At 40.9% G+C, this 12570-nt stretch overlaps 1 protein-coding gene across 3 annotated transcripts in view; it reads right to left on the bottom strand.

Annotated features, from left to right (window-relative positions):
* Nucleotides 1-2340: 2340 nt before the first annotated feature.
* Nucleotides 2341-12570, bottom strand: part of kmt2cb (lysine (K)-specific methyltransferase 2Cb) — a 67544-nt gene continuing 57314 nt past the window's right edge. For 2 of the 3 annotated variants that reach the window (XM_061044731.1, XM_061044733.1), the window contains exons 45-61: nucleotides 12241-12432; nucleotides 11113-11277; nucleotides 10873-11002; nucleotides 10530-10677; nucleotides 10179-10363; nucleotides 9868-10004; nucleotides 9417-9699; nucleotides 8728-8867; nucleotides 8049-8162; nucleotides 6803-7919; nucleotides 6568-6704; nucleotides 6326-6468; nucleotides 6045-6219; nucleotides 5834-5950; nucleotides 5671-5744; nucleotides 4317-4425; nucleotides 2341-4211 (exon numbers count right to left, since the gene is read on the bottom strand). In XM_061044731.1, the coding sequence (XP_060900714.1) occupies nucleotides 4119-4211; nucleotides 4317-4425; nucleotides 5671-5744; nucleotides 5834-5950; nucleotides 6045-6219; nucleotides 6326-6468; nucleotides 6568-6704; nucleotides 6803-7919; nucleotides 8049-8162; nucleotides 8728-8867; nucleotides 9417-9699; nucleotides 9868-10004; nucleotides 10179-10363; nucleotides 10530-10677; nucleotides 10873-11002; nucleotides 11113-11277; nucleotides 12241-12432 (3459 nt within the window). In that variant the 3' untranslated portion in view covers nucleotides 2341-4118. The remainder of the gene's footprint in view (nucleotides 4212-4316; nucleotides 4426-5670; nucleotides 5745-5833; nucleotides 5951-6044; nucleotides 6220-6325; nucleotides 6469-6567; nucleotides 6705-6802; nucleotides 7920-8048; nucleotides 8163-8727; nucleotides 8868-9416; nucleotides 9700-9867; nucleotides 10005-10178; nucleotides 10364-10529; nucleotides 10678-10872; nucleotides 11003-11112; nucleotides 11278-12240; nucleotides 12433-12570) is intronic. The other variant, XM_061044732.1, reaches the window with a different exon arrangement.

The raw sequence follows: 12570 nt of genomic DNA, 5'->3' as shown, positions 1-12570 counted from the left end.
AAACAGACTGTTTAAAAAGTAAAGGAGATCATTGGAGATTGGTATCCCATTAGCTTAATGGACTGAAATCCTGCCTCATGTACTAAAGACTGAATATGCCTGCTGGGTCATTTCCAACTTGTGCTGATGATCAATTGATATGCAAATTCATGGACCTTCATCAAGCATTGCAGCGCATCGAGGACGCCAGATTTATTTTACTTTTATGCCTGGTTTTCAAGCCACACAAACTGCCATCATTTGTTTCCTTTTTGTGGCAACCAAAGCTTGTGTTGTATTGTGTTGTTGTTGTTGTTGACAGGGTATTAAGTGAATAACCGGTTTCATTCAATGACGTAAAAATATTGATCGATATAGGATATCAAGGGACCAATCAAATTAAAAGTAATGTTGTAATATTATAAGATTTGGGTTTTTTTTAAACTATTTTAGATATTTCATTAACTGTGATACAAATTTCCAGTTGATGAGGTTGTTTATCTTACAGAACCAGTTTTACTGAGTATTTCAGAAATGGCGCTTAAATGGCAGTGCAATGTTTCTTTATGTAATGCATTTGATGGTTATTTTTCATTAAAAAAAAAAAAGAAGAAAAAGAAATTGTTGATCTAATTGGGGTCTCATATGACAACTTGCTTTTAAAACTTTTAATATCTTGAATATTTTAAAGTTTAAATATCAGGCAAAGGTACCTCTGGATAAGTGAGAATAATGGAGGATTCTAGAATGTTGATGCTATAAATAAACATGCACTCTAACAGGGTCCACTAGTTATTAAAAATGCATGAAATAACTATACTGTACGAATATTGTGCTTTACTGTAGCCCATTATTTCCCCTAATTCCACAGCTGTGAACTGTCTCTTGAAAAAGTAATAATTGAAAGGAAAATACATTTCTAGACAGGTAAGCACAGCGAGGCAGCATGTTTGTGTGGTGGGTAGTACCGCCACCTCACAACTATTTGGTTCCGGGTTAGAATCCAGCCTGGGGACTTTCCTTGTAGAGCTTGAATACTGTTAAATCTCAACCCCACTTTTAAGTTAACAATATATACTGCAAGTACATAAACTTGTACAACCAAGGTTGGTCTGCAAGGTTGGACATTAGCATTTAGCAATAGGATTTTGGAACTTAAACGAGAAGCCAAGGTTTGAGTCCCGTCTGGTGCGTTCCTGTGGAGATAGAATGTGTTGGCTTCTGACAACCAGAGTATGAACAACCATTATGTTCTGAAAAATAAATAAACCTTAAAGTAAGCAAGTTAGTGTGCTGGAATGGTAAGCACTGCTACCTCATGGCAAGCTTGTTTCTCAGCCAAGGCCTTTACTTGTGTTACAGGGTGTTATCTTCAAGTTATTTCATGTGTAGTGCTCCCCTGTGTGCTACTTTTAGTTTGGTCAGCTGGTTTAAATACCCACCTTCAGTTCTCATTTTTATTAGGCCAGTTAGTTTATATCCTGTTCAGTTAACACTATTTATACAGTCCATTATTTGCCATTATGGACGAACAGAAGAAAATAAATAGACCACACAGACCATGAAGTGAGAAATGTTTGGCATTTGTATAATAAATATGTCTTCACATGTAGCTAAGAAAATATCATGCTTTCTCTTGTAGCTGAACTGATCTCCAGTATTCATCCTGTAACACGAAGTTATAGACCAATTAATCAGCCAGCTGATATCGGCCGATATTAGCGTATCAAGTGACTATTATATAATTTTATCACAGATATGCACCAATATTACCACATTTATTTAGCAGTTAAAAAACATTTTATTTGAGTTTTATTGTACTACACTAGTAGTTCTCTTTCACCAGCAGAGGGCGCTATATGGATTACAAACATTATCACTCTCCAGTGTAAAGTGGTGATGCACATACATGTTATTTACTTTCCAGTTGAGTGACCATATAGTCTTCGTTATACTGTATATCTTTTCCACAAGAGTTTGACAACTGCATTTTAGGGATAAACGCAAGAACTGTGTACATCTTTATCTATCGTTCTCTAAAGATCAACCATAGATCAAAGAAAGATATCTGCTTATTTATCGATATCAGATTTTCCTATTATCGATATCGGTATCTGCACCAAAATTCCCATATCAGTCGGGCCTTAGTCTTTAGTAAATGTGCGCGGTTGGCTTGGGATGTGGTGGTGGTACCCACAGGGATATCTTCATGGGAGAATTTCCGGTTACGCCCCTGATCCTGTCAGCGTCACCAGAAATATTTCAAATTGGTTATAAACCCTACACTTAAAACCATTGTGTGAAACACCTTTCTAAAATATGCTACTATAAACTATAACTATAAATGACATACACAACGTGTTAACATGTAAAATAGTTTATTTTTGTAAATGTTTCTAAATTCAATTCCACAAACTCCAAACCTCATACTCTGTACACTTCAAAAGGCATTTTCAAAAAAAAAGGAGAAAAAAAAAAGGATAAAAGGAAGAAAAAAAAAAATCTGACTACACGACCAAGAAAATGTTGCACAAACACACTGGCAGGATGATTTAATATCATACAAGAGAAGAAATATATCCAAGAAAGAATTTTGTTACAACCATTCATTGAGAAAAATATATACAATTGAGTCTTCGGAAAGTTAAAAAAATACATGCCATATACATTACAAGTTCTAAGACTGTCTCCAAAATTTTACAGTCGACTTGAAATTGTGCACGCAGAAGCTCTTGCGCTTCGAAGCATGTGACTTGTGAAGTTTCAGTATAAGAAATATTTCTGATTAAGGAGAATGCCATTTCTGTTCAAAGGAGCAGAACAACCTACAGTTCCAAAGAATGATTCAACATACAATTCTCTCGGTCACACACTGGTTTTGTCTAACTCGACAACATCATTAGACGGTTGCACCTTATTTTCAAAGCAATGTAAAAACAAATACAGGTAAATACATGTCGGTGTTCTTATTTATGTTAAAAAGTTAAAAAGTTTTTTGGGTTTGAAAACCTAATTCACAGTTCTTTAAAACCAAACCTGATTACAGCAAACAGATCGCACGGATCTCTTTCTATTTGAAGGTTTTTCTTTTTCCTTTCCTTTATTCTGTAACCGATAACTCGTTACGTTAGTCAACAAAAATATTTATTCTTTGAGTGGTCAAAGTATGTGTAAGTCACAAAACACTACGCTACAATACCTTACTTTTAATACAACAAAAATACTTTGTGAATTATTGTGGTTATATTACAAATTCTGTACAGAATAATCATAATATATACTCTCAAACTGAAATAACGTCCATCTTAAATAAATTTCAATGACAAACGGAACAGAAACATTTTTGAAAAACACCCAAACATCGAGAAGGTTAAGGTAGTATTTGGTCGGTTATTCCTATAGTTTTCTTTATGTACATTTATACAAAAAGTAACAGCATGTCTTCCTCAATCTTTAAAAACAATAGCACTCTAGCCTTCTTCAACTCAATCTCATCATTTTGAGAATAAAATTCATTCACTCAGTAATAAATACAAAACCTCTCAAAGTTCACACAAATTACATGACAGAGACCTATGATAAAACTGACTCATGGAATCAAGTATTTAAAAGTTTTTTGTGTGTATGTGTGTTTTTTTTGTTTCTTTTTGTTTTTTTTCTTAGTGCAAGTTAATATTCCCTTCGCAGTGTTCATTGCTGTACATTCCTCATTCAGTGATGTCTACATTTAGTCATACGGTATACATTAACAGTATGAAACAAAAGGGCCTGCCCTTAGTAAGCAATAAGGCCGCACCCTGCACAGTGCTTTCTCATTCGCTGGTGGATTCCTCAACCCATGTACACCAAAACGCACAAACGCGTAAAGACAGACGGAGGCATCTCATACAACTGAGCCTCTCACATAGTATGGCACAAGTCACATCCTGCTACTGTGTTCTATTCCCCTTCCTCCACCCCGTCACCTGACCATGATCTTAATAAACCAACACCTCAATTCATTCATCTCCTCCAACGGTTCGGGCCTTCTGCTCTTAAAATGACTTAAGCGTGAAGCGGTTTGTCTCTCTCTGCAGAGATCACAGCTTTCACACTCACTTTAGCAAGGAATGCATTTAAATTAGTCACTTCTGTTCTCTTCAGTTAATCCACTTCCTGCATTCAGGAGCTCCACAGTGGCAAGCGATCTTGTGTTGACCCGCCGCAATGTCAAACTGGTAGTCGAAACACAGCTGGAAGACAGTGAGAGAAACATTTTCAGGAGGATCGCAGCAGCACTTTGGAATGTTTATCATGCAACTGAAGGTAAGAAATCTGAACAAAGAAAAGATATCCACCTCCTCTCCTTTTTCGATTCGGCGAAGGCAGCTGATGATGATTTTGTAGCCTCGTTCAAATGTGACCACCTCAGCAACACAGTTCGGGCCACAAGAGTGGTTGATATATCTGAAAAACGATACAAAAGGGAAAAATGTATTTAAAACAAAACTCACCACCAGGCGTTTTCTACTCATTTCATTTCTTTCCACCTTAACTTCTCCCACACAAGAGTGCCTGTAACCGCTTCAGAGACTCCACTACTAAACAGAGGTAAGCTGGTCCACTGTTCTTCTTGTTGTTTTCTTCTATAATTTGTCCCTACTACAGCTCTCCTTGTATTACCCAACCCGACACACAGTGAGCACACCAGCTTCCATTCATAGTTTGAATCACACCACAAGTTGGTAGATACAAGTTTTCCTTTGTTTAATCTAATCCTGTTAAGTTACATCAAATATTTTTTTAATTTTAAAAAATACACTGAAACAATCTTATTTTGATGTCAATGAAACTGCTTAGAAATGACAAATTCATAAAAATGAGACATAAATATGACGGAGGTTAAGCATCTGTCATATTAACAAAAACACTCAAAAACTATTTGACTTTTGGGGCGCTGGTGGCGCAGTTGTTGGTGCGCGCGCCCCATGTATGGAGACCTTGCTCCTCCAAGCGGGCGGCCCAGGTTCAAGTCCAGCCTGTGGCTCCTTTCCCGCATGTCATTCCCCACTCTCTCTCTCTCTCCCTGATTTCCAGCTCTATACTACTATACTCTCCACTGTCCCTCCATTAAAGGCACAAAATGCCCAAAAATAAATCTTAAAAAAAACAAAAACTATTTGACTTTGTTGCATCAGGAAAATGCAAAGTAAGGCAATAGTAGCTGAGCTACATTGCTGCTGGGCTGTTTGTCGCCAACTAAATGTTGTTGTATTGCATACAATGACAATAAAGTGTCTTATCTTCTCAGAATGAATTGTGCACCATCTTCATCAAATTCAATTTTTACCATTACATCAAATGAGCACCTAAGTGACTGTGCCACATTGTGGGCTCCAGAGCCATGATTGACTTAATCATGTACACATCAATAACAAACAAGTAACAACCATTTTAACGTGATTTAAGCTGTATGCATTTAACATTAATTTAACATCTTCATGCAGGTTTGAGTGGCTTTTAACTGCAAAGATTCCAGTTTGTAGGCAATGTCCCATTAATTCAGTTTAACTATTACTTATTACTATTGCTTGAACACTTACTTAGTATTTAGAGTGCAACAGAACACACTATTCAACGAACAAAAGAATGTGAAGAAAATTACAGGTATTGGATGTTCTCAGTTAAATAAACCACGTAGTGTCTTCTTACCTTGCAAGCCCCCCACTTCGAGTGGCATCAACAACATGTTCGCTGTCGATGCGGAACATGAAAATTGTTCGGTTCTGTCAGAGGGAGAGGAGAAATGACTTGTCTCGTTTTGAAAAATAAAACTTAGGCTCTCAAAAGATTTCAGCTTCAAACAGATGTTTACCTGTGATCTGTAGATATTCTCCTTGCTGACGGCAACCTCATTTCGGAGGACGGTTCCATTGTACTCAATCACCATAGTCTGTTTTTCCATGTCTCTAGCAGCAAACAGCCCCAGGCCCTGTGTATACATTACACAAGCAAGGTTTTCATTCTGTTCACAGGAATCAGCCGAATTCTGTCAAAACTGAAAAAAATTAAATTTCAACACTGACCTGGATGCGGGAGCGTCCCAGATAGACATTGGCTCTCCACTCACTCTTCATCCAGCGGTATTGAGAAGACCTGGGGTGCACTACCGGAGGCTTGCTATGGGGGGCGCCACCTTCTCCTTGGGCCACATTCTGGTTGGACCTGGCACTGCTGCTGGAGACCGCCTGAGGTTGTGGCCTTTACAATGAGACATGAAAGTAGTGAAATAACACAAAATATCAATAAATAATAAATGTGGTTTTTTTTTATAACATGGCCACAGTCTAGCTTCATTTAAAGCTACCTTATCACCAGTGAGGTGTAAGGAGAGCTTGTTCTTGGCTGGGCTCGTGCACAGCCAGCTGGATTAAACACGAGAGGCAATTCCACCAGAGGGTTGCGTCCATAACGGAAGGAGTATCGTTCACAAGCCTCCACTCCTGGCAGCTGGAATGAATGAGTGAAAATAAAGTATTACGTCATGCAATGTCTGCACATTTGTTTCATATTCTCAGAAAGGAGCACGTCACATTTATAGCTACAAACCGATTCTGTGATCTTGGCCACAGCAGGGACTGTGAGTCCAAACAAGTCCTCTCCTTTCAGGTACACAGGGAAGAGCTTCAGAGTTCCTGATTCATTTCTGCTCTCAGCCACAGGACCCAGAACCTTATCCCACACTCCTAATGAAAAGTAAAACACAAACGAATGATGATTCAAAACCGCACTCTGGAAAAGCTCCACAAAGTTCTAGCTTCACAAAGAGCCCTTAAGGACAAACCTTTAGCAGAGGCGTCAGTCAGGACCAGGTCTTTGTAGCCCTGTTCGATGACTCTGATGGAGAACTCCGGCAGGCCATCTCGCTCCTCAACAGAACAGATGTAGCGGCAGCGGCGGTTGCCATGGCGCATGCTCCAGTAAATGCGGCAAGCCTCATAGCCGACCGGAAAGATGCATGTTGGGGAGTGGAAGGCTGCCATCTGTTGAGGGGTGAGCTGGCCCATTACATGCGACACCAGACTGCCGACTCGAAAGGTGTAGCCCAACTCAGGCTGTCGCACAGCAGTTGCAATCTGACGCACCTCGTCTCTTTGGACGTAGACGCGTCTGAAGACAGCAAAGCAGCGCAGCTCATGATCCAGTGCATGTCCGGCTGTTCCCCGGGGCCTGTGGGCATGACAAAGCATGGTCTTGTCCTTGAAGAAGGTGCAGTGAGCTTGCAGAGCACAGGTGAAATGGTAGACATTGGTGCAGCGTAGGCGGTGGCAGCCGCTGGTCGCTCCAGTCTGCTGGCAGAAGGCGCATCGTACTGTTTGTCCACGCCGCAATGCGAGCTCCACGTTGATGAGGGCGCCAGCCTGCGTCTCATACACCTCAGTCGACCAGAGGGCACAGTTAAGGTGAACCCAAACATCAAGATCTAAGTTTAGAAGCCGAGCAGGGCCATCGGTGATCCCATCTCCAAACTGGTGGCAGAAACAGCACCGCCTATAGTCCCGCAGAGACACAGGTGGCCGCAGGGAGGCCCCGAGTTTCTTTAGGAGCTCATCAATCTTATCCTCATCCGGGAGCTGGGAGTTTCCTCTTGGCACCACAACCTGGACAGTCCACTTCCTCCAGCGGAGTCCTTTCTGTCTCTTACCCTGGTGCCAGCCGTCATGTGACCTCGGCCGGGCCTTCAGCTTCACTGTTACTTTGATGGCATCTGACTTGGTCTCGGTCTTTGAAGTCTCGCCTGCTGTGGGGAAAGGGATCGGAGGAGTAGAGGGGGGAGACTGTTTTGGCTGAAGCTGGGCCAGGCAGTGAACATCCATAGATGACATGTTGTTACTATACTGGTGCAGAGTTTTAGACAGGCTCTCTGTTTGCACTGATGTAGGCAGAAGGGACATGGATTCCTGAAAAGATGAGACATGAGCCATGACTTCCAGCAAAAAACGAACCATACTGACAGCAAGCTATTTAACATGTCATTCACGTTATTTAGTCTCACTGGGTGTTTAAGCTTGTATTTTAGACCTTCATACCTTAGTTTCTGTGAGAGATCTGGATTGCAGAGGTGCCGAGGAGCAGTATAGAAGGAAGCAGCTGTGACTGCAGAAGACCAGGTCTTCTTCAGATTTCAAACGGCCTTCAGATTCCTAATGAGAAAAATGAAGCGCTTTAACAGGCTGAATAGGGAATGAGGAGTAAAATTAAATCCTGACCATTATGAACCGCTTAAGCTTAACTGACATTAAAATAAGTTATGAAATAAACATCAAAAACATACGATATTTAAAACACCAAAATACTCTGAAGACTGAAGTCATGGGGTATGCTGTTTAACCCACTAAATGATCTGAAATGGATTTAACTCCAGTTGGCAGGATTTACATAATCAGAGGATATATGCAGAATGTGTGTGTGTGTGTGTGTGTGTGTGTGTGTGTATAGTTGTGTATGGCTCCTCAGGCTGAACGTAGATAATATATCCTCTACAGTAAGGTCCGGGCATACAGTCAAGGCTTACCTAGGCCCACACTGGGAAATCAATAATAAAGTAATCCGTTCTTGATAAGCAGAGTGGACTATTTTATGAACTGGTATCTGTATATTTAAGCACGTCCGAAGCATCCAAATGCGAAAGCTAAAACATGGCCTGCCTACGTTACATTTCTCTTCCTGCTGCAATCAAGAGTAGGTATGTGTCTTTTTATTTGATACCTTCATGTGGGCAGGGAGATCTTTGATGGATTTCTGCACTCCATTTCCCAGAACCACCACCTTACAGTGGCAACACCACTGAGGTTTACATCCCGGACTGGCAGTGGTCTTCTGGTCAAGTCCTCGAGCCAAAGCTGCACCTAAATTAAGAGAAAACATTTTTTCAAAATGAAAATGAAAAACCTGCAGTAGTGTGTTGTTTTACATTAAGATAACAACTGAATAATTTTGCTTGGAACAAAACAGTCACAAAATTCAGAGGAACAGGGCTAAAAATATGGCACCTCATTGGTCATTGGTCAACTGCGCCACTTTTTTTTATTTTTATTTTTCTTCTTCTATTTTTTTCACTTTTAATCAAAACATTTCTCTCCTATCAACACACAAGAGGCCAATTACTAAAAAGTGTTTTAAAACTAAAACAGGTGTTTGTGTGCTGCAATAGAAGCACCTGAGCAATATACTGCCCTCAGGCTCAGATTTATGATGGTATGAAAGACAAAATGTCAGTCTGTATGTACTGTTAAGAAAGATTATAGATCCAGTAGATGTAAAGCATAAACAATTGCAAAGTAAGATTCTCCTCTTTTTTCATCAGTCCGTAATTATGCTAAGCTTAATTCACACATGACATATTAACTACACTTATTGGAATATGATATGCTCTTGTTCTAATTTTATTCCCTCACCTGGGCTGTTGGGATGGAATAGGAAATGATGTGCCTGCTGCTGTTGCGTCATCCCCTGCACTCCGACGGGCCTCATCATCTGTCCTGGCCGACCGTGAAGCCCTCCATTGTCTCCTTGTCCGCGGAAGAGCATGTGAGGCCGAGGCTCCATGCCGTGGGGGCCCATCCTTGGACCACCGAGTATGGATAGGGACCCCCTGTCTGGGGTGCTGCTGACCTCATAGCTGCTGGGGATCTTCACACACAGTAGGTCTGAAATGGCTGCTACTACACCTGTGATGTTCTTTGGGGGGGAAAAAGTTATGCAAGTTTAATCACCTGAGTAGGTCCATCAAGTTATGTTTTTATTTTATCTTCACTATTTCTTCAAACAAATACCTTCCTTAATTCGTTAAGTTTTTGACAGGTGCTTAATTTCTGTGACATCACTGTAAATGTAAACCCTACTTACCTCTGCTGCAGCGGGTCTCAGTGTGATAGCCACAGATACTAGCCCTTGTTTGGAACCATTAGACATGGGCCCAAAGGGAGTGCCAAAGAACATTGCTGAAGGCTCCGTTTTAATGTCTTGCAGTTTTATTTGTGTTCCTATAAAACAAAAAGGAGCTAATTTAGAAGAAATGAACCACACTGTTCGGGCATTCCAAAGCTGTGTGTACATATTTCATACACAAAAACAATGTATTAATTGGTTATTATTAATTTGGACTGTTGATTAAATGATGTAATTGGGTTCATCATGTTGGAGCTGTGTGAGTTTACCTTTCCCATCAGGTGCAGGAAGCATGGGCAGGACTGGAGACAGGCAGGGGGATGGTGGCTCTTCCTTCACCAGAGACAGGTCTGGGTAGCGACTGATCTCCATGCCAACCACGCTCTCAGGAGAAGAGGAAGGAACAAAGCTATCAGGTGTGTCCCGGTCCTTGCAAGGCTCCTGTCCTCGGTTGCTGTTATTCAACAGGAGACAAACAGGAGAAATGTGTCAAAACCATGCAGCTGAAGTCGATCATCATAACATGATCACATGACAAACCAAGACAAACGGTTATAATAGCTACTTACATTCCCGTAGCCCCCCAAAAGACAGTTCAATTATTGTTATATATTTGTTACCTGAGCTCCTCCTGGTTGTTGTGAGGAGGAGTGGGGAGGGAGGCTGGGACATCCACAGTTTTTGGTCCCTGTGCAATGGCACGGGCTAATAGATCTTCCTCAGTCCTGAACGGGACATGGAGTGGCTTGGGGACGAGGCCTTTAGACACTGTATAAAACAGGAGCAAAATATCAGTAATCATTTACACTGTGGCTTGTAGTGATGGAAATACTCCATATCTGAACACCTTTTAAGATTGTGGTTCTGTGAGACACTATTTTAGGTGTTCAACAGAGACCAAACAATCAGTATCATGGGACATTTAGGTGACAAAGTGATATTAAGGCGCATCTTTACACCTACCCATGGCAGCAGCTTTGCTGGCCAGCTCTTCTGTTGTGGCAAATCCATTGATCATTTTCTGTCGGTTCACAGGTGGTGGGGTGGGAGGAAGAGATGCAGGTGGTGTTGGTGGATTGCTCAGGTTACTCTGCTGTCGGAATCAGAGCAGATGCAATGTCAGCACATCACGCAACAGACACACTTAAAGCACATCGCTGCGTTAACCCAGTTCCCTCCGCAAGTAAGGTAAGAAGATCTAACCTTGTAGGCCAGTTGGGAGTAGTAGTCAGAGACTCCATCAAGTGTGGCGCTGCCAAAAGTACCAGATAGGAGGTTCTCTCCGTTGAGCTGGCCGCTGCCGTAGGGAGCAAAATGAGCAAAGTTGACTCCAATCAGAGGCTCCATGAGGGGCAGGAGGGAAAGCTGCTGCAGGAGGAGAGAAAAAGACAGAGGCAGGGGAGGGGATAGGAGGACATATCAGCACAGGTTTACTACAGTGGACCTTCTAATAAAACCGCCACACAGAATGATACAATTCATGTAGAAAAATACAATAAATAAAATGAAACAGTTTATTATCACCCTGTATCATTCATTTTGACCTAATGATAACTTTTCAGAACTTTATGATCAGAAGTAAAGACATCTTTAACGGAAACTTGAAAAGGGCAGAAAGTTGGCAATGAAAAGACCATAAGAGCAGCATAGATTTGTATAATGCAGGACAAACTTGTTTTTTCTGATAGCACGGTTGCATTTTTCACATTAAAGAAGCTTTTATCAAAAAACTTCTCCCTGCTCCAAAAATTACAAGCTTAAGTGTAGATTGGAAATTGCAAAAATACTTAATGTCTTATTACTTGTGCAATTCTCTACCTCAAAGAACACAACAGTACAAAGCTCACTCAGGTGGGCATCAACTCCAAACAGTGCAACATGGAGGCTTCTCCAGCTTAGAGACACATTGTTAACCCTGCATATTGACTTTCAGGCAAATCTATGTTATACTAAAAGAGACCAGCTTATTGCAGTATATGCTAATTTAGATTTTTTAGGCAAAGAGACAGCTTCATAAAGTTAAAATCAATAGGCTTCATTAAACGCAGGACTTGTAATAAAATCACAAAACCTCTTCTACTCTTCTGAATTATAAAAGCGCCTGATACCTGTGTGTGCAACTGTCATTCAACAAGAAATTAATTACAGTAATATGCCTCTCATATGTGAAAAAATGTCTTTGTGCTCCAAGAGACTGTTCTTTTTTGAGGCAGTAATTAATACTATGAAATTCTCAGTTCATGATTTAGAATCTTTTGTACCCAAAGTCTTGATATGCTGCAGCAGGGTGAGCTGTAGGAGTAGGTCGTAAGGTGTTAAAATTAATCTTACCTGTTTGATTTGGGTCATTACAGAGTCAGGGCCAGAGTGCATCAGCTGCCTGTCATCCCCTTCCTTTTTCCTCTTCTTGTATCTAGAAGCAGGTTTCTCCCCTCCTTTTGGAGCCCTCTTATTCCTCCCTTTCTTCTTCTCCTGTTCAGGGAGCAGAGGTCCAGGAAAGTCTGGGATGCCATCTGAGTATGCCTGGAGACACGAGAGGGATGATGAAAATAAAGGCATAAAACACCTTCAGATTTTTTGAGAAGGATTATAGCTATGAGTGAGATGTTTTTAAACACAAAACTATGACTCATCTAAAAAACTGACAGCCATGACTCATTC

The sequence above is a fragment of the Labrus mixtus genome, chromosome 8, assembly GCF_963584025.1.
Source record: "Labrus mixtus chromosome 8, fLabMix1.1, whole genome shotgun sequence".
Lineage (NCBI taxonomy): Eukaryota > Metazoa > Chordata > Actinopteri > Labriformes > Labridae > Labrus > Labrus mixtus.
The sequence above is the reverse complement of the archived record's forward strand: the minus strand, read 5'-3'. Positions and strand labels throughout refer to the sequence as shown.